Genomic DNA, 22,205 nt, shown 5'->3' on the forward strand with positions numbered 1-22,205 from the left:
GAGTGTTTTCGTACCCGTAGTCGAGTGTATTTGTGACCGTGCATTCCAGGAAAGGAGATGTCATGGAGTTCTATTGCATATTAGGAAACCATTTTTCTCCTGACTTCCTGGAGTTCTCTTGTGCTATCCCTATGCTCCTTGCTGATGTATTAGAAGCTACTGTGCTCTATATAGTCACTGCTCATCTCTGGCCTGAGGCTTTCATATTGAAGTCTTAAAAGAAAATAGCTTTTGCACTGACAAAACAAGTTAGGAAAAATATTGAATTGCAAATTGAATGCCCTTCTGTATGATTAACTTCTTGAAATGTTGCAAGTGTATTTTAATTAGTGGCTTTTAAATTTGTCTTGCAGCTAAACTTAAAAATGTTCTCCACAGGTGTCACCTACTTCCGAAAAATTTGAGGTTATTGCTATAGTTCCTTTTGTCAGGGGACGGGTATTGTTCTCATTGAACTGCCTGTTAATCTGTAAAGTTGCTGTTGTGCTGGGGTATATATTGACTGAAAAATGCTGCGGGGCATGTATTCTAGGCTGCTAGGTTGTAAGAGAAACTACGAAAAATTCAACATATGCATTGACTAGTTTCCAAACTAATGTTAGTGTCACATATGTGAGATAGTTTTACTTACCTTTCACTGCTCCAAGTGTTAGGAATATAAAGATATTAGTATAACTGTCCACAAATAAGTACAATAAGCTGTAAAAGATACCAGGTCAGATTCTAATAACTAGGACCAAGGAAAAGTGCAGGCTCTAGAGTCAGAGGCTAATATTGAATTCCTTCTCATCCCTTGCCATTTCAGGCTTTGGCTAGGATCCACAGGAGAAATGTATGTGAAAGTGCTTGATAAACTCAGATGCTCTACAGGGTCAAATATTATTGCCTATTTTTTAAAGTTAAAAATCTTGAAGATAAATATATAAAAATGAAGACTTTTTATATGATGCTGCTGCTTTTTCAATTTACGTTGTTATAGTGGAAAGAATACAGGCTTTTTGGAATCTTGTTTACCTAAAAATTCCTATTTTTCTGAGAAAATAGAAGCATAAGGAGAAGAGGTCTTCCATGAGATTTTACCATCTGCCTGGGGCCCTACGTGTGTACTCTTGTCACGGCAGGTGCTGTCCTTGCTCTAAGGCCAAGCCGTCCCTTTGTCCTCTAGATCTGCCTAGATAATTGAAGAATGTTCACCTACACTAAGATTTTGCTGTCTCCTAGACTTACCAACTTATAAGATGATTTTGTTCCTCCTGTAATAAAACTCTTGGCCTCCCTTGCCCTCCAGCCTCCGTCCCTTTTCTTTTCCTTAAAGTGTTCACATGTTGGCTCTGCTGGCTTCCAACTCTGTCCTTTCCATTTTCTCTCCAGTTCACTTAGATGGGAATTTAGCTCCATCTTTTTATTTAAAATATTATCGATGTTATCTATCCTCCAATGTCTTGTCAGTTTTATTGGTATGCTTAAATTCCTGATAGTTGCTTAGATTAAAAAAAAAAAATCAGTAAGCTTATTCTATTTTCCTTTCCCTTTACTTTCTGCTCCGTTTTATTTGGATTATTTCTTTGTCAAAATATATTCTATTTACACATACTTTGGACTCTCATTTCCACTTTAGTCTTAGATATGCATTTATGCATTTTAAAATGCTTGGAGTTTTCTCATTGAAGTTTTCCCAGTCATCTCTTGACTGAAGTTAGTTTGTAGTAGATATTTTGAGAAGGGCTCATAGCTGATTTTTTTTAACTTCAAAATTATTTTTCCAGAGTTTTGATATTTTACCTTTTCTACCTATAGAATCTTGATTCACTTTCACAAAACCTTAGCAATTTCTACTCTCATTTTCTTGGTATGCAGGGTTTAAAAGTCTGATTTAATCAAATCATTCCCCCTTTGTATAATCCATTTTGCTTGGAGGTTTTTAGATTTTTTTTTTTTGATCTGTGAAATCTAATAACTTTACTAGAATGCTGGAGCTCATCATTCAGTGCTAATTTCCCCAGATATGTCTGCCCTTATGACTTAGAGACTCAGATCTATTCTATTTCTGGAAAGTTTCTTGGATTATAATTCTAGATATTTTGTGCATTGGTTTTCTCTTTCAGGTTCTCTGGTAATCAGTTTTTTAGCTTTTTACTCTATTTCATTTCCTTTTAATTTGCATCTCTTTTTCATGTATTGTTTTCTTGCCTTTATTTAAAGCTCCTTAAATTTTCCCAGTTGTTTCTTGACTGGATGAAGTTAATCTTCAGAGATGTTTTGAGAAGGCTCATAGCTGATGAATTTTTTTTCAAAATTTGCATACCTCTTTTAAAGATTTTCTTATTCCCAAGTTACATAAGCTGCTTGTTATTCGCTTTTAAAAAATATTTATTTCTAGACACAATACCTTTACTTATTTTTATGTGATGCTGAAGATCGAACCCATAGTCTTGCACATGCGAAGCGAGTGCTCTACCGCTGAGCCACAACTCCAGCCCAGCCCCTTATTGTTCACTTTTACAAAAGATTTCTTGTCTAATTCTTTTCTGAGTTCTTGAGTTTCTGATTAAGGTTAAGTTTTCTATGCCCTCAAATGTGTGACAAAGCAGTTTTGTTCTGTTTAGAATGTTAGGTTTAAGTTTTCTTTTGGTTTATGGTTGTTCTTCCAGAGGTAATGTACCTTTATTGATACATGTGAAATTTTGTATTCTGGTTTTCTGCAAAGTATGTGTAAATGTTTTTCTTAGTGCTTTTAAATGATATTAAACTGCTTTACAAGATTTCCAGCCCAGTGATGCCCTCTTTGGCTAGTGTAGCATAGTTAGGTACTCTGACTGGTCGGTGTATGTCTGGTGGTGGAGACAGCTATGGGTCTGTGGATCTCTCTAGTTGCTTGCTGTTTCCTGGGCTTCTTTCCTCTTCACCACTCAATTGCAAAGTGTGCTTCTCCCTTTTTAACCCTTGTTCTCCTTCAGAATCCGTGTTCAGAAGATTGGTCCTTCACATCACACTGACACTTAGTTCCTTATCAGCAGTCTGACTGATGGATATGGATGGTTCTTTTTTTTTTTTTAACTGTTTTCAGACTCGGTAAATTGAATCGTGTCAGCTGTGGATTTTGACAGACTTTTGACTTTGCTAGCTTCCTTGACTGTGCCCCCATTGGGCCCTACAGTATTTGTTTCAATCTGCCTTTGTTTACCACCAAGCATTGGTGGAGGTTGCGGTGGGGATGAGTGAGCAGAAACAAGGTGAGACAACAGGATAGGGCAATTTTTCTCATTTTATGCAGTTATGTTGAAGGTGAGTTTTCGTGTATCTTAATAATCGGAGGGTTTTTTTTTAAAGAATATATTGGGAGAAATGTGGCTAGGCCATTACTACTTCAGCTACTGAGAATTTCTCACCACTTTTTAATGTCAATTTAACAGTATCTGTTTTGCCCCCCCACCCTTAACTAGGGCAAAATTCATATAGCATAAAATAAAGCATATCCATTTTAAAGTATACAATTCAGTGATAGTACATTTACTATGTTGTGAAACCATCAATACCATCTATTTTAAAGTCATTTTTACCATCCCAAAAGAAAACCTGTTATCAAACAGTTGATCCCTTTTCCCTCATCTCCCTAGCTCCTGGAAACCACTGGCTTGCTTTTTGTCTCTACAGACTTTACCTCTTCTTAATATTTCATCAAAGTGGAATCATTCATTTATGTGATCTCAGGTAGCTGGCTTCTTTGACTTATTAAAGGTTTTTAAGGTCCAACCATTACGTCATTCCTTCTTACGGCTGAATAATAGGTTTACATAAACATGTTTTTATATACTAATTCATATTTGGGTTGTTTCCACTTTTCAGCTATTGTGAACAATATTTCTGAGTATTCAGGGACAGGTATTTTGAATACCTGTTTCTAATTTATGCATAGACCTACAAAAGAATTGCTAGGTCATATGATAATTTTCCCTTTAACTTTTCCACAATGACTATAGTACCTTGTGTTCCCACTAGTGATATATAATTGTTACAAATTGTTGACATGCTCAATAACACTTATTTTTCGGCTTTTAAATTAGTTGTCTTTCTTTTGTAAGTATAGTTCTTAAATCTAAACACAAATTAATCTTGTGGTGTTTATTTTTTTTTGTGTTGGGGATTGAACCTAGGGCCTTATGCATGGTAGGCAAACACTTTACCAATTGAGCTATAACTCCAGCCTCTTATATTGTTATTTTAAATATTTATTTCTAAATGATGAATTTTTCTCCAGTATTTTAAGAGTGTAGAATGAGTTTCTTAATGAATAAAATTTGTTGGAAGTTTTGAAATTTTCTGTAGTGGTGCTAGGATAACTGGTAATCTGGGACAGCCTCAGTTAAGAGCTTGTGGTAGATTGTAATATTTATAAATTGTATTAGACTGTTTTTTATATTTTAAGAAACCATTGGATGTTGGATATATTTCGTAACATTTTACCAGTTGGTAGTTCCCCCGCCCCCTGAACTGTAAAAGAATCTCACAGATTCTTGACACCTGTTGGAGATTTTCTTAACAATTATAAAAAAAAATACATATATATACTTGATTTGCTGTAGATTTGTTTTTATAAGAATGTGTACAGTGACAAATTTTTTCATTAATTTTTCTTCGTATAATATGCATTTACTTTGTAGGTACCAAAGACACTAGGATTATTAAGGATGTTAAGTGTCAAGTTTTACAGTCGCCAGGGACAAGAACAGGTAATGCAAATTTGTTTAACCTTGTGCTTCTCATTTTCACCAGAGTACCCGTAAAGTTAAAAGTTGTGTGAACTTTGAATATTATAGATATTCATCCGGGTGTATTCATAATTATACACTATGCAGATATATGCACTAGTAAAAACTTAGTTATTCATTAGTATGTATCAACTGGAAAAAAAAACTTTAAAGAGAAATAGAGAATGAGCCTAGTTTTCTTGGGTTCTGAAGACAGCCTAAAGAATTCTCCTAGAAGCATACATATATCTATGAATTTCTTCTCCCCCCCCACTGGCAACACTACCTCATTTTATTATAGAATCAGGAAGAAACATTTTTTCCCCCCCAGTTTGGATACTGATGCCATGGAGCATTTTACAAAAATAAAACCTTAATATACATATTGACTCACAAATACGTATACAAGTCTATGTCCCATTCTGCAAACTGCTATGTAAAATTTGAGAATGGTACCACTATTTCCATTGACTTTTGAATATATAGAGACATGAATGACAGCATATAGTTCATTTGTATCTTGATTTTAAACCATATTGTCTAAATTTGTTGTAATATAAACATTTTCTTCAAATGTTTAAAATGAAAGATTCAAGTGAAACAAGATACTTTTAATTTCTGCTCATCAGAGAACAATAACTTTTGCAAAAACAGCTGAAATTTAATGTAACACATGTCCCTTAAGTGAATTGGTGATGCTACTGAATACAGATCTAACATCTTCTAATTATAATTTTATTATTGTCAAATCATTACATAGCTCTTGACATATCATATTTCATACATTTGATTCAAGTGGGTTATGAACTCCAACCCCCCCCCAATACAGATTGCAGAATCGCATTGGTTACACATCCAGGTTTTTACATAGTGCCATACTAGTGTCTGTTGTATTCTGCCTTTCCTATCCTCTACTATCCCCCCTCCCCTCCCATCTTTTCTCTCTCCTCCATCTACTGTAATTCATTTCTCTCCCTTGTTTTTTTTCCCCCTTTCCCCTCACTTCCTCTTATATGTAATTTTATATAACAATGAGGGTCTCCTTCCATTTCCATGCAATTTCCCTTCTCTTTCCCTCCCACCTCTCCTACCTGTTTAATGTTATGCTAAGTGAAGCTAGCCAATCCCTAAAAAAAAAAAAAAAACAAACAATGCCAAATATCTTCTTTGATATAAGGAGAGCAACAGAGCAGGAAGAGCATAAGATTAACATCTATGAATTTTTTTAAAAAAATCTTGCGGAGTTTTAAAAATTCCTTTTCACAATAGATTGTTTTTTTTGGCTTCTCATAAAACTAAAAAAATAATCCTCAAGTTTGACATGACTGTTCCAAGAGATGAGAAGGAGCCACGTTGATTTAGGGTTTCAGGTATCATTTATTTTACTGATTTGTTACTTAGAGAAGCATGGGTCCATGACAATTGAGTTGGACAGTTTCATTCTGAATATTAGTGATACATATCGGAATTGCCTCCAGGGGATCTGGTTATATTTACTCTCGGTGTGACTCTCAAAAGAATCTTGACCTACAAGGGAGAATCAGTTCCTACTCCTGTTATAAGAAGAATCAAATAGCCTGATTTTTCTACTACTTCAATTTATTTACTGAGCCAAGGGGAGAAATGTAATAAGCATTCTGTTTCACCATTTGTATTTCATATATTTTAAATTTTAGGTCCTATTTCTCTGCCATTGACTTAAGCTTAATCATGTAGTCTGGATAGATTTGCCGTTCTGTCTGTAGTGATGAGCAAAAGCCCTTACTGTTCTTTGTGTCTAGAAAGTCACTTTTTTTCTTAGTCCTTTGCATATTTGAACTCTTTTCTAGTTAGCATTCATTTATTTTATTTTGTGAGGACTTTTAATGTAATGAAGCTAATCTGGTACCCCATAATAAAATCCATATTGTCTTCTATAATCTTTGGGATTTAAAAAAATTTATATGTATATTTTATTCCAATCAGTTATACAGGACAGCAGAATCCTTTGATACATTATACTCAAATGGAGCAGAATGTTTCACTTTGTACATGAAGTAGAGTCACACCATTTTGTAGTCATACATGTACCTGGGGTAGCTGTATCCATCCCATTCCACCATCTTTACTGCCTCCATGCCCTGTATTTTTAATTATTTCATGAAGTTTTCTTTATTTTGTAGACAAAGAAACATAGGGAAGGCTAAATGACTTGGCTTTTGCCTTGAAGTTTATTTTTTCTAATTTACTGTGTTGCCTCTATTGGTCTTTTCATTACCATGAAAAGATGCATTACTTTGCCTTTCTCCCTGGATCCTTTTCTCATTGTTCCTAGTATTATCTAAATAATAACTTTATTTTTAATAAAATTAAAATATTCATTTAAAAAATCTGTTGACTCTAATTAAGCGAGAATGTGGAATTTCAGTATTCATTTATTTCATCAGTCAGCAAGCACTTTATCAGAGCTAGAGAATAGAAGGATGCCCTTATGTGTAGTGAGACAGACTCCGACAAGAGCAAGACATGGCCTTCTGTGACCTGCCCTCTCACAAAGCATTACAGAAGGAGCATTCAACTCTGGTGGTGACACTTGTTCTAATGGTGAAGGGAGGAATAGTTCCTCAGGCAGAAAGGGGAAGGCTTCGTAACAGAAGTAGAGATTGGGATACTCTCAGACAACATCACTGGAATGCATTGGTTTGTTCTGTTTTCCATGTTTATTTTATTTGGACTGATAGGTTTAGTAATGTTCAGAACAGGAATTATTTGGGGGCTTGATATTCACAGCTCTTCTCTATATCCTGTCTGGTATGTCATTCAAAGTGTTTATTAATTGCCTTGGCATACCATTAGGCAGGAGTAAGTCTGTTCAATCTGTAAATGACCATGTTCCTTTGATCCCATTCAACTCCTTTGAACTCCAGCTTCTGTAGTTTCAACCTGTGCTATTGGTTATTCTCTTGTAATAGAACTCGACTTTTAGGATTCTCTGATAGAACAAAAGGAAAGCAAACTATTAATTTCCTTGTATTTTCATCCTTGCTTATGAACATACTGTACTGGCATCCTTAACTGTTTGAACTTTAAGACTTTTCAAATTTAACATTCTAAACCCAGTACTTCCCAGTAAACATCTGAATATTATGTATCTTATTTTGTACCTATAAGTTTCCAGCGTAGAAATACTTACAGCTCATATTTTTAGTGCAGCAATTTTAGAGCTTTTGAGGGCTCATAGAGAATATGTTAAGAATTATGAACTCTTTCTGACCAGCACTTTCCATACAACCTCACAGGAAACTGGCATTACTGGCATCATGCCTGTTTTTTTATTGGTGAAGAAATTGAAGCTTTAAGACAAATGGCCTACCAAGTTCACTTAGGTAGATAGTAACAGGAATGGGTTTGGTCTTAGGTCTGCTTGTGGTCAGTGCTTTTTTTTTTAGTTGTAGATGGACACAATACCTTTATTTTACTTTGTTGTGTTGAGGATCAAGCCCAGTGCCTCACACTTGCTAGGCAAGAGCTCTACTACTGAGCTACAACCCCAGCCCACAATCAGTGCTTTTTCTATAACCTCTCTGACTATTGTCTAAATATTTAGTTGGATAATTGAAGAAACAGAAACCAAGATTTATTGTTCTTAAAAGTAACCAAGACTATATATTACTTTTTTCGGGGGAAGGGACCCTAGGGATTAACCCAGATATGCTTAATCACTGAACCACATCCCCAGCCCTTTCTTAAAAAAATTATTTTAATTAGGTATTCCCCAGCCCTTCTTAAAAAATCATTTTTAATTTTGAGATAGGGTCTCCCTAAGTTGATTAGGGCCTCATTAAACTGTTGAGGCTGGCTTTGAACTTGTGATCCTCCTGCTTCATCTTGTTGAGCTTCTGGGATTACAGGTGTGCACCAACTTGCCTGGCTATATATTTTTATTTCACGAGGAATGATCTATTTTATTACTCAAGTTTGGTAGCAAGTTTGGTAATTGTTTCTCTGTTACACTGTCTTCTTCTTGAGTATTAATACATTTTTAAAAGGGATCTACTTTCCTATGCAGTAACTATATTGTAAATATTTAGTTCATTTTTCCTCTTCTTAGCAAAACCAAGAAGTAAATAGAAAATTGCACAATATCAGAGGTTTTACACACACACACACACACACAGACACACACACAGACACACACACACACACACACACACTTTCTCTCTGAGGGCATTAAGGGCAGTGGTTGTCATGTTAACAGTAAATGATGGTGGCAGCTGTTGATCTATTTTATATCCATAATTATAGAACTAGTAGCTTACAGGTTCTTTTAAATTGTGGTTTAATGTACACAAAACTTATATGCCTTTAAATAATCAATGTCTGACTTGCATATATTATCTTTTAAAGGATTTATTAATAATCAGTATTATAGAAGATATTGGCTTAGAAAATTGTTTTATTCTAAAAACTTTTGTCTTCCATACTTTTATATATTCTTTTCATACTTTGACAGTGTGTTTTTTTTTTGAGTTGTTAACCAGGCTTTTCAAGATGATTTTTCTCTTAATTTTAAGGATACATTAAAAAAATTTATTCTAATGAGACTTCAAAATCAGTTGGCTAAAATGTGTACTAAACTCTTTGTGGGCATGAATTTGTTCACTGACTTCCCAGAGCATACAACAGTACTTGGCATGTAATATTTATTCTTGAATATGCAATATTTAATATGTAATTCTGGGATGTTAGAAGAGCTATAGTTACAAAATAACCTTTTATTGATTTGAGATTTCTTTAAAAATAGGTAGTAATTCAGAATGTTTGGAGTGTTTAACCTAGAATTCAGTACTTTCATTTTAATATGGCATGTGTATCAAAAGGCATAGAAAACAGATCACTCCTTTTTAATTATTCCATGTAGATGATGGGCAGTTGAAGAGAGTGAAGCAGTTTAAATTCATTTTAGTACAGAGATCTGATATTTGACATTAAAAAAATCCCCTCTCAGAAAGGACAGATAAGTTTTAATACAATATTTGAGAGAAGGTACAGTTTCTACTCTAAATATTACTGCCAGTAGTAGAAAGCTTTAATTAGTGTTTTAATTAAGAAAAAAATCAAATGGACATTTGAGCTAGTGGTTTAATGTCAGCAGGAAGCTAGAGGAAATTCCATTAAGCAAACATGTGGTTTAATGCCTTTTTTTGGGAACAGCTTTATATTATTCACATACACTACAGTTCACTCATTTCAAGGATACAATTAGCTGATTTTTAATGTGTGCACAGAACTTTGTAACCATCTTAGTTTTATTAAATTTATAATTTTTATTATCCTGAAAATGACGCTCTATCCCTTAACCATCACTCCCATTTGTGGGTCTGCATTTTAAGGAATTCATAATCTGTTAAAAACTTAAGTTTTTGATAACTCATGATAATTTTAGAATATTTGCATATTTGGGTTTAGGGTTTTGTGTTGATTTTGCTGCTATAAAATAGACAAAAACTTTTTAAGGTCAGGGGATAGGCTGGAGCACAAGCATATGAAGTGGGTAGAACTCCCAGGGACTAACAATCATTTATAACATGGCACCCCTGATGACTGTCGATTCTGAGATTTGTTTGTGCCTTTGCTCTGACGTTATGACTTGTACAGGATGGAATCTTCAAGATGAGCCTTTCACCACAAGGAAGCCTCCTTGCAGCCACTCATTTCTCAGGGAAACTGAGCATCTGGGCCATCCCGTCTCTGAAGCAACAAGGAATGTGGCATCAAAATGAGCAGGTATGTCTTTTATAAGTGAGTACTGTTATAGTACTTCAGTTTGTTCAATTTTCTTTTTTATAGCACCTACATTAGTTTCATCATTCCAAAACTGTCCTGTTTTTCAGTTAAATTATACTATCAGTTGATGTCAATAGAGTAGGACAAATTAATAATAGACAGCAGAAAGAAAAAATGTGCCTTTTTATTTCCCTGAGACTGTAAACTGAGCAGCACCTCTTCATTTAAAACAGACCCAATAAGACAGAATGGTAGACTTGTGGAATCTAAAATAATTGAAGGTGAAGGGAAGCTAGGAGGGGGGAAAATCCTCCCTAAATCTGTGTATAAGGAAAAAAAAATCTGTTTTTTTCTTTTTTCTTTTTTTTTTTCTTGTACCAGGTATTGAACCTGGGGTGCTAAACACTGAGCGATATCCCCAGCCCTTTATACTTTTTAAGAGACAGGATATTGCTTAGGGCGTCTCTAATTTACTGAGGCTGGCTTTGAACTTGAGATTCTCCTGCCTCAGCCTTCTGGGTTGCTTGGAATAGATGTGTATACCACCGGGCCCAGCTGCATGCACTGATTTTAATGTGTGGTTCAATACACTCTGTATACCAGGTGTTGTCTATTAGTTGAACTGTTCTCCCCCACCACCCTTTACATTCTAAAAATGCAGAATGAAAATGTTAAGATTTCAGCAAGAGTCAGTATGGTCAAGGATTTGGAAGGCAAAATTCTTAAAGGGTTACAATTCTTTATACATATTGCTAATTTTAATCATATGCTTTGAGACTTGAAAGGAGTTCCCTTCTTTTAACTCAAAGATGAGTTGCCCTAACATAGACGAAGATGGAACATTTTCATTTTTATTGTCCCGAAATGACCAGTTTCAAGGATTAGATGGTTTTTGTTTTTTTAGTAACGGGTTGAATTAGCACTTATAAATAATTTAAATTCATAAGGGGAAGGTAGAGTTAGATCATAAACTTGAACTTGGTTTAAAACCCCATGGTTTTAAAACATGCTTATAGCCATACATCGTGATAGTGGAGGCTTAAAGAAAAATCTTTCCTCAACTACCTGTAGTATGATATAAATCTTTTGTACTCTCTGGTTGCTTTACATTTTATCATTTTAAGGATTAATTCTACTCTCATCTTGAATTTTCCACCATTTGCCCATGGACAGATCCATCTTTGGATACTTTTATGATTCTAAAATTAGAGTATATTTCTTGAATGATCTGAATGGATCAATGTCAGAATTACTAATTTTTTTTCAGAATATCGGAAAAAGAAAGTGACTCTGCTTTTTTTCTTAATATTTTTATTAGTTGTTCAAAACATTTCATAGCTCTTGACATATTTCATACATTAGAATCAAGTGGGTTATGAACTCCCATTTTTACCCCGTATACAGATTGCAGAATCATATCGGTTACACATCCACATTTTTACATACTGCTATACTAGTGTCTGTTGTTTTCTGCTGCCTTTCCTATCCTCTACTATCCCCCCTCCCCTCCCATCTTCTCTCTCTACCCCATCTACTGTAATTCATTTCTCTTTTTTTCCCCCCTTTTCCCCTCACTTCCTCTTATGTAATTTTGTATAACAATGAGGGTCTTCTTCCATTTCCATGCAATTTCCCTTCTCTCTCCCTTTCCCTCCCACCTCTTGTCGCTGTTTAATGTTCTACATTTTTCTACTGTATTCTCAGATTAAAATTTTTTAAAAATTTTTAATTGTATATGGACACAATGCCTTTATTTTATGTGGTGCTGAGAATTGAACCCAGGGCCTTGCGTGTGCTGGGTGAGTGCCCTACTGCTGAGCCACAACCCCAGCCCCCACCTTTTTTTCTTGTACACAGATAGAGGGAGGATTTTTTTTCCCCCTCCTAGCTTCCCTTCACCTTCAATTAATTTAGTTTCCACACGTCTACTGTTCTGTCTTACTGGATCTGTTTTAGATGAAGAGGTGCTGCTCAGCCTATGGTCTCAGTAGCGAAATATTCATTCTTTCTGCTTTGAAACTATAGCTAAGTTACTTTATTTCTTCCCTGTGGAGTGATCACCTGTCATAACTGCTTAACATCTTTAGCAAGATATGTCAGGCAGCAGAGCTTTTACCAAACTGTTGAACTGTCTGAAGATGGGATTATAGTTTAATTTGTATGACATATTTCATGTTGTACTTCCTGAGGCTTGATATATGGAGTCTGTTTTCCATCTTCATTCAGAAAAAAACACATTATTTAGGTAATTGATCCAAAAATATTGTGTATGTTTCATGGTTGTCAATGTGTGGTGATAGAGTATTCAGCTTCCTTGGGAGGATCCTGATGTTCTTTTGATATTTGGGAAATTTTTATGCTTGGGTAACATGTTTTTAAATGGTGAAAACCTTTGAATAATAGATGTTTTCCCCTCCAGGCTTTGTTTTCCTAAGTTATTTTCATTTACCTAATAAAAATATCGATCAATTTCTGAAGCGTTCTTAATATTTCATCTTCTGAGTATCATAGAATGTCATGTATACAGCATAAGAACTATTCATTGCAAAATTTATTAGTGTGCTCTTTTGTTTACTGAGATTCTGGGGCCCCTTTATTGCCTGCAAAGATAAATTGCATCTTATTGGCATACACTCAACTTTTTGAGTGGTTAGGCTTTTTTGTCATTAATTGCCAATCAGTGTCATTATGATTCATTACTTTTTAATGTTGTTAAATTTTCATAGTGACTACGAAAGAAACTTAAAACATCGCTTAAAAACCTTGAAACCTGGGAAGGAATAAATGTAATTTTCCCCATGGTTTTAAAACATGCATTCAGATATGTTACGGGAAACAAAAGGAGGGGATTTCAAAAATAGGAGGTACATGGTAAGAAGAGATGAGTTCAAGGTATAAGTTTGACTCCATCCTTGCGTATGCTGAGCTTCTAGAAAGGGAACGCAGTAGGAAATGCCATAGTTTGATAATTGAGCACATACCTTCTGTGCTTTTGATTCAATTGCTCCCTGAACAGTGCTCAGATAGAACATTTTTAAGTCGATCTGTCAGGAGGGATGCAACTTGATTCTCAAGCTAGTTGCGTCACTTATTAAAACTTTACAAATCGTTAGTGTTATTTGTCAGTTCTGATTTGGTTGACGTAGATTTTCTTCCCTTAATGTCTGCATAAACTGGAAAAAAGTAGCTTTTTGGGAGTCTCAGAACTAGAAACTGACTTGGTTGCCATTCTGCAGGTTATGATGCCCTTTGCTTAAGGAGCTTAGCTAGTTAATGAACCGAGTCCTGATGGGATCGCCATCCCTGCTGTGCAGCACCACAGGCTAGGGGTGCCAAGCCTTCCCTTTTCAAGCAGCTGCTCAGCCTGGACAAAGGCTATCTGGATAGAACAGACTCTGCCCTCTGAGATCCCAGCCAGTTTTAGCCTCAAAAGAAATTTAGGTCTAGAGTTGGGGATTGGGAAGGCATTTATATTTATTTCTCTTAAATCCTGTGACTGGTAAAAATGCAAACTCCTGACTTGTCATCCCTTCTAGTCTGATTGTCAAGTGCTTTACTCTTGGACCCTCCTCTCCCTGTCTGCTGCTTTTGTCTCGGCTTTTCTACTGTTTGATCATAGTTTTCTTCATTCCATCATTATCTCTGAGGTTTCATTCTCTTCACAGACGCACTGGTTTCTTTGACTACACTTATCTCAGACCTATATAGCTTAAAAGGATGAAGGTGCATGTATGATTTTTTTTTTTTTTACAAAATTTACTCTGATAACATCAGCTGTTACCTAATGAGCATTTGCTTTGTTCTATGTTATGTAGCAAGCTAAGATTTGATTTCAACTTTATGACTCTGTTCATGTGGGAAAATATATTGAAAAAGTGAGAGAAAAACTTAAGCCAGTGAATGCCAGCATGTCCAACACACATTTTTATCCCCACAGTATTAGGCGTGTCCTTACAGTTTAGGAACACTCTATTATTTGAAAGATGAGATTTCTTTTTAATAGATTAAGAAAGCAGGAATTATATTGTTTGATTCATTTTGGCATTGATTCTTATTTAATCTTTAAAAACACAGATAAATCGTTTTTCTCAGTGAATACAATGCAGACCTTTTTGCAGCCCTCTTATATGTGCTCAGCTCTTAAGAAGTTAGTGTGTACCAGGTATTAGAATTAATAATTGAGAAAGTTTCTCACTGGCAAACGCTTAGCTTTATAATAGATATGTAGAGACTTGTGACACAGTGGGGCCTGGGTTGGAGGTGGTCACTATTTTCCAGCAAGAGGAGTTTGTATAACTACTAAGTCTTCCACTTGTGTTCTAGGAAAATAAGTAATTGTTTTCTTTAAACTATTTTTTTAGTTGTAGGTAGACACAGTAACTTTATTTTCATGTAGTGCTGAGGATTGAACCCAGTGCCTCATGTATGCTAAGCGAGTGCTCTCTACTTTTTTTGCTACAACCCCAGGTCGGTAATTGTTTTCAATTGGGACTTCACTGTATGTGTGAATAAAATCTAGTGTGTTAAGTGTAATTTATAAATATTTTGTTTCTGTAATCTTAATAACATAATTGTGAAATAAAAGTTGAACTGTTCAGCTGGACGCAGCGGCACACTCCTGTGATCCCAGCAGCTCTGGAGGCTGAGGCAGGAGGATCATGAGGTCAAATCCAGCCTTGGCAATGGTAATGGCGAGGCACTAAGCAAATCAGTAAGACCCTGTCTCAGCTAGGAACGTAACTCACTTGGTAGAATACCTGCCTTGCATACACAAGGCTCTGGGTTCAATCCCCAGCACTGCCCCCCCAAAACAAAAACACCCAGAATAAGGCTAGGGATGTGGCTGAGTGGTTGAGTGCCCCTGAGTTCAATCCCTGGTACCAAATTAAAAAGTTAAATTGTTCACTGAATTTCTACTAAGTTCTAGTGTAGGAAGTACACTAACCTTGAGGTATGCAGTCTTGCAAGGGAAATTATAAATACAAGGTAAAATAACATGTTAATATCATGAAAATGTAAGCTTGGAGGGAAAAAAAAAAACCAGAATTCACAGGTAGTGCTAGGAGAAAAATTCTTGGAAATTTTAGTAAGGCTTAGCTATTTACAGAGTAATTTTCATATTTTTGTTTATTTCATAGCATTCCTACTCATAAAAAGATGTTTTATACCCATTTAATAGATGAGAATGGTGCTAAAAGAGTAACCTAAAATCACTATTAGAATCAAGATTCCATTTTGATTCAGGTTTCTGACTTCATCACTTCTTCCAGTGCATATTTAAACTAATTTTATCCCTTTTTAATGTTTTTATTAGTGCATTTTAGTTAAAATAGAGGGATTCATTTTGACATAATCATACATGCTGGAATACAATTCTGTTTCAGTCCCCAATACTCTCCCAACCACTGGCCTTTCTTTTTATTTATTGCTTTAACTGGTGATTTAAGTTTTTGTTCAAGTTTTTTATGCTTAGATAAAATACCGATCTTCCCCCCTCTACCCATGGGCATATGAGTTAAAGGGAACACCAGGGAGAGTTATCACTTTGCAGTATACATGAGCAACATCTTCTGGAGTCATGTAGTTTATTATGCAGAGGAATTAGACATGTGCAAGTTTAGAGTAATAAGTGAAAACTATAAGACTGGCTTAATTGACATGCCATTATGTTCCCAAAGCATAATACCATGTTGCCTTGATTTTAGAATATGGATTAACTTTGAAGATTGCATTATTATGTTCTTTTACTTAGTAAAATTTTACTCATAGAAAGTTAGAATTAGTGGACAACATGGAGGTTGTCCAGTCAGGTCTTTGTGCTCTGAAGACCAAGACCTGGAGAGGTTGCTCAGTTTATATGGGGCTGAATTTGAATGACCACCCAGGCTAATGTTGAGTCACAACAACATTGCTGTCTTCCTCCTATTATATAGGGTGGGTGGGGTATGTGTATAGAGTGAATTCTTACTGTATTTTGCTTTCATTTGTGTTAATTGTACATTTGTTAACTTATTGTTCTTATGCATTCTATTTCATTTATAAAACTGAGTCACAATACCTGCCTGTGCCCACGTGAACTCTAAGAAAAATTGCTTTTCCAGACGACTAAGTTGAAGATTTCAGTTAATTGTAACCAAGATCATGGAAAAGCATCATCTCTGTATTTGGTTATTTAAAATTTAATTCCATAACTGTTGATGATTTGCTCACAATTTTCTTACATAGTTGACTCAAGAAGTCGTGTGTATATTTTCATATTTAGCCAGGCTATGATGACCTTAATCCTAACTGGAGGCTCTTTACTGAGAAGAGAAAAAAAATAAAAGGTGAGTTGTAAGAAATGATTGTTAAAACCTCAAGAGACAGCTCTTATTGCATAAGGTATTCTTTAGATGGTAAAGTCTCTAGGTACTTTTGCTTCACTGTGGAAGAAACACCAGAAGTTCACAGCATTAGAACCAGGCAGTAGACTCAGTGCTCTGATGTTTGAGCCTCCCTAAAAGCTGAGGCAGAGCCCAATGTCTGTGGCACAGGTCTCCTGCCAGAGCCAGCCCTGAAATGGCACACAGGTCAATGCTCAGAAGCACACATCTTTTCACATACCTCTGGAGAAGATAGCTGTAGAAGGTCTACAACTGGTAAGCTGAAGAGTAATCTTTGTGGGTGGGAGGTCATTAGGATTAGGCTGGCAGGGCTTTCTTTTTAATTTCTTGATATATCTCCAATTTTAAAATTTATTTTCAAAATGAGTGCATATTATTTTTATAAATGGGGAATAAATCAAGATGTAATTTTAAAGAAATGTGCTGATGGTTACTTAATTGGTAAAAACAAACAAAAAAAATTGTTACCTTGAGGTTTTTCTATTAATTTTTGGCTAAGGAATATATATATTTTTTCTTGTGGTGCTGGGAATCAAATCCAGGACTCAGCGCACATGAAACAAGTGCTTCACTACATGGCTTCCCCCCCACCCCCCAGGATTATTTTTCTTTCTCAAACATCTCCGAATTTTTAAGTGTCCCCTACAAAATCAGTAATAGACACACATTTTGAATCTACATTATTATAATATGCTTTTTTTTCCACATTTAAAAAGCATTGCAAATATTAACATTGTGTCAGAATCCAGGCTTTGAATGATGTGTTTTGTTAAATCATCTAAAACACTCATTCAGAAATATTTGAGAAAAAATAATTTGTGAAAGTATAAGTTAGATTGTGATTTAAATGACCCACCCCTTCCTTCCTTTCCTTTCCTTTCCTGGAAAGAAGCCCCAGAAACATATTTTCTTTAAATTCTTTGTATGAATTGCCTTAGGCTTTCATTGGAAGAAAATAGTGTTAAGATTTTTTAAAAGTAAATTGAGTTACTTTCATAGTGCTAAACTTCAGTTTCAAAATCTTTCTCCTTAGTTTGTTTTTAAATTTATGGCTTGTTGTTACAGGTATTACCTTTAAACCATATATCTTTTGTGGGACAGCTAAGGTTAACATAAAAAGCACAATGAATCTGATAAATACCATCACATTTCTTTTGACTGCCTCCGTTGGGTGGAAATTCTTCATTGGCTTTGAATGCTTTTTCTTTTATTAGTTAAATGTTTACAGAGGAAATCAGCAGTGGAAGTTATTGTATATCTGTCATATAGTTTTAGAAGGCATACTTCTGTTGTTTTTGTATGAAAGTGGTAGACATGCATTTTCTAAAACCTTTTACAATCTTGGTATACAAATGCATTTTGTATTTATCTGCCTTTTAATTTATGTTGAAAATGGTGATGTATCTCTTGCCTGAGTATATGCTTAGGTTTTTTAAATTCTAATAATATTGGTGATTGAACCCAAGAGTGCTGTCACTGAGCAGTATCTCCAGACATACAAATTTATAAATTTTTAAAAAATTTTTCTTATTTTGAAAAAGTCGTGCTAAGTTTCCCAGTCAGCCGTGAACTTGTGATCCTCTTGTCTCGACCTCCTGAGTAGCTGCGATTACAAGTGCATTTAGGGGCCTGTCTATATTTTTTTTTTGGTGAAGGATTTTAATTGACTTACCTCTATATCTCTAGAGCTTTGGACTTTGACTAATTGTTGGCACTTAGATATTTGTTAAATGAATTACTATACCACTGTCTACCTCCTACCTGAGTAAAAGTTTAATGACTTCAACTTGATTATTTTTTCTCATTATTTAAGATACCTTTAGGGTCCACATAATATAGGTAGGTTTGAATTTAAAGTTATTATAGTAAATACATTGTATTTAAAAAAAACCCCCACATTCACAGATTTATTTGCATTCATTTTCTTCCTGTTAGATAAAGAGTCCTTTTATCCACTGATAGATGTCAGTTGGTGGGCTGATAGTGCAGTGATTTTGGCTCGATGCTCTGGTGCTCTAACTGTGTCTTCAGTGAAAACCTTAAAGAATTTACTGGGCAAGTCTTGTGAATGGTTTGAGCCATCACCTCAAGTCACTGCTGCCCATGATGGGGGATTTTTAAGTTTGGAGGTAAGACTTTCCTCTTTAAGAGTAAACGTGCATTTCACCAAAAATCTAAATATTGAGCTTAATTTTCGTTGTCCCGTAATCTAATCTTGTATTTAAAAACAAAATCTGAGTAGCATCAGGTATAAGATACAATATTAAAGTTCAGTTAATAAAAAGAAATTGAATCATGATAGAAAACTTGTGGTCATTATGCCTTCTTCAAAGCCTTTCTTCACTGAAATGATAATTTTTTTTTCTAAATTAGGTATCTTAAAATGTAGAATGGAATAAACTATCATTTAGTATTTCCTAATGTTTAACTTGTTTCTTTGAAATGTGTTTACTTAAAATTTTTGGTTCTTTTAGTAAAACAAAACGAAACAAAAACAACCTTGTTTACCATGACACAAGACTTAAAAATAGAGGCTAGCTTTTGAGAGTTACGTTTTGGTCATATAAAATTCTTATTTCAAGTCGTTTTATAGGAACAATCTTCAGTGGCTATCATTTTAGTTCAGACTGGCAAATGTTTTTTGTTCCCAAGTTTGTTACTGAGTCTAAAGATGTTCTTTAAAGAGAATAGCTTAAAATATAAGCCAGCTCTGTTAAGCCTGAAATGAAAGTTATCTTTAATAACCAGGCTTTCAGATAGGGAACTTTGTTAAGCTGTTAGACTTTTTAAAAGGGGCAGGGAGAGAGCTTGTTTTTGATGAAGCAAATAGATACCTTAATGTTTATTTTCTAAATAGATGTAAAATATTGTCATCCAATTTGTCCATAGCAAGTACAGGAATATCAAAAGTAAAAGCAATTCATTCTCAAGTCCTTTCTCTAAAATAATTAGGTATATATTTATGACTACTAACGATCTGTCACTAAAATAGCCCTTCAGTTTTGGAGATTTGGATCTGATAATGTCCATGTATGTTTCTGCAGAAATTGATGTATATGCTTGTTGTTGGAGTCCTTTGGGTTCCAGTTTGAATCATAATAATGAATCAAGCCAGAGTAAAGTTGAAAATTTTGTTTTTCATTAATTCTGAAAGGTTGTTTACTTCCTCAGTATTAATTTCGTACCTCATTTTTCAATTCAGTGTGAGATTAAACTTGCCCCCAAACGATCTCGTTTGGAGATGAGGGCTGGAGAAGATGATGAGGGGGGAGAGGATTCTGACTCTGATCATGAAACATCGGCCAAGGCTCGCTACTTTGGGTACATAAAACAGGGTCTTTACTTGGTGACTGAAATGGAGCGATTTGCACCTCCGCGGAAACGCCCACGAACCATTACCAAGAACTACCGTCTTGTCAGCTTGCGCTCTACAACTCCAGAGGAGCTTTATCAGAGAAAGGTGAGAATATCCATTTACTACCAAAGGATTAAGGAATCAAACTCCCCCCTACCCACCCAGGAAAAAAAGCAAACTTTTCAATAAAGGAAGAAATTTAAAGAAAGGGGTGTTAGATCATTAACAGTTTAGAATTATCAGTTTTATCTTATTTTTGGGTGCTGGGGATTGAACCCATGGGCACTTTACCACTGAGCCATTTTTACATTGTATTTACAGAGTCTCACGGAATTGCTTAGTGCCTCCTTATCCCCATTTTAGTGGGATAGAAGATGATGGTACAGAGGATGGTTAACAAATAGTCACTAGTGAACCAGCCAACTACTTGGTTTTGGCCTACAAGCTAAAGATATTGAGGGAAACAAGCCAGGGATTTTGATGGGAAGCCCACGTGACGGAGCCTGCACGCACACCTTGGGAGTTACTTGTGCCATTTGGCAGTGCTGCGGCTGTAGCCCTGGAGCAGGAATCGGGCTGTAGTATTCTGGTCCTGGTTTTGCCATTGTTCGATTCTATAAGAAAGTGCTCTTTATCATCTTTGTTAAAGTGTTGTATGAACACTAAATTTATCTTGTCTAAATGTCAGTGAGCTTCCGGTGGCACAGTGCACAAAATGGCATGCCATGCTGTATTGGGTCAATACATTATTCTTATCCATTCTCTAATCATACTGACTGTGGATAGTTCTGCACTATTAACGTTCCCACCATTTCTTTCTTTGTTAAAAGATTGAAAGCGAAGAGTATGAGGAAGCCTTGTCTCTGGCTCACACCTACGGCCTGGATACTGATCTCGTGTATCAGAGGCAGTGGAGGAAGTCAGCAGTCAACATTGCTTCAATTCAGAATTATTTGGTATGTTAAAATATTTTGGTAATGTGGTAAATTCATGTTCATGGAATATTCTTTTGGTTATAGGTTTTATTTTAGGGTACTTGATGTTGCTGACTTTTTTATAGGTAAAGTGTTTTTTAACCTGGAAAAACTCTCATCAGGATCTGTTGCCTCTGTAACTGAATTGTGATGGTAAAGATGTTTGAACAAAGACCTGATCCTTTTCTTCACTGCATCAGCTACCTTTCTTCACTCACGGTTGTCAGGGTCCACTCAGGAACCACAGCAGAAGTTTCAATTAGAATCTTTGTAGTCAACAGAGATTAACTCTAAAGGAGTAAAGAGAATTCCATGGAATACCCTTGGGCTGAAGGAATACGCCCATGGAGGGAATGCGCTTGGAAGAGGGGCCTCTTCCTCTAGGCTGGGATTTGGACAATGTTAGACAATCGGTTGCAGCACACTGGATGGAAAAGTTCTCTGGGTTGTGTCGGGCTAGGGCTGGTCTCCAGTGACCCTGGTTGGCAGTTAGACCACCAGCTTCGATATCCATCTCTATTTCCAGGGTGCCAATGAGCTAAGGTTGTGTTTCAGAAAATCCCTGATACTAGAAGCCTCCTGTTTAGGATGCTCCCCCAGCAGCTGCACACAGCTTAAAGTTGGTAGATAAAGAGGAGGCCTTAACCTGGGACTGGCCAAGAAAACTCGTAGTCCTGTAAGGTAGGCTCAGTCTGGGAATCTTTCTGTTCAGCTTCCTGGGAGATGCACTGGGAAAAAACTGGTTCATGGGAGTGCCACTGATACTCAATGGACAGTTGTCATGGCGGGAGGAAAGGTAGAGAAGGAGATATCACTGTATTCCCCACCTCATCTCAGGCCTTGCTGACTGCCAAGAACCAGAACATAAGTTCTTGAAACAAGACTTTCTTCCTTTATTGTGGCCCTTTAGTACTCCTGTTGATAAAGCTTAACGTACTGTGTCAAGCAGCAAATGAAAAATGCTATCACTGCGTCTGCT

At 35.8% G+C, this 22,205-nt stretch overlaps 1 protein-coding gene across 6 annotated transcripts in view; it reads left to right on the forward strand.

Moving 5' to 3' along the window:
• Positions 1 to 22,205, forward strand: part of NBAS (NBAS subunit of NRZ tethering complex) — a 345,000-nt gene that overhangs the window by 71,509 nt on the left and 251,286 nt on the right. For all 6 annotated transcript variants that reach the window (XM_081263998.1, XM_081263999.1, XM_081264001.1 and 3 more), the window contains 6 exons: positions 4,662 to 4,730; positions 10,386 to 10,514; positions 16,777 to 16,840; positions 18,833 to 19,026; positions 20,100 to 20,357; positions 21,083 to 21,208. In XM_081263998.1, the coding sequence (XP_081120124.1) occupies positions 4,662 to 4,730; positions 10,386 to 10,514; positions 16,777 to 16,840; positions 18,833 to 19,026; positions 20,100 to 20,357; positions 21,083 to 21,208 (840 nt within the window). The remainder of the gene's footprint in view (positions 1 to 4,661; positions 4,731 to 10,385; positions 10,515 to 16,776; positions 16,841 to 18,832; positions 19,027 to 20,099; positions 20,358 to 21,082; positions 21,209 to 22,205) is intronic.

The sequence above is a fragment of the Spermophilus citellus genome (assembly GCF_964194105.1).
Source record: "Spermophilus citellus genome assembly, chromosome: 13".
Classification (NCBI taxonomy): Eukaryota; Metazoa; Chordata; class Mammalia; order Rodentia; family Sciuridae; genus Spermophilus; species Spermophilus citellus.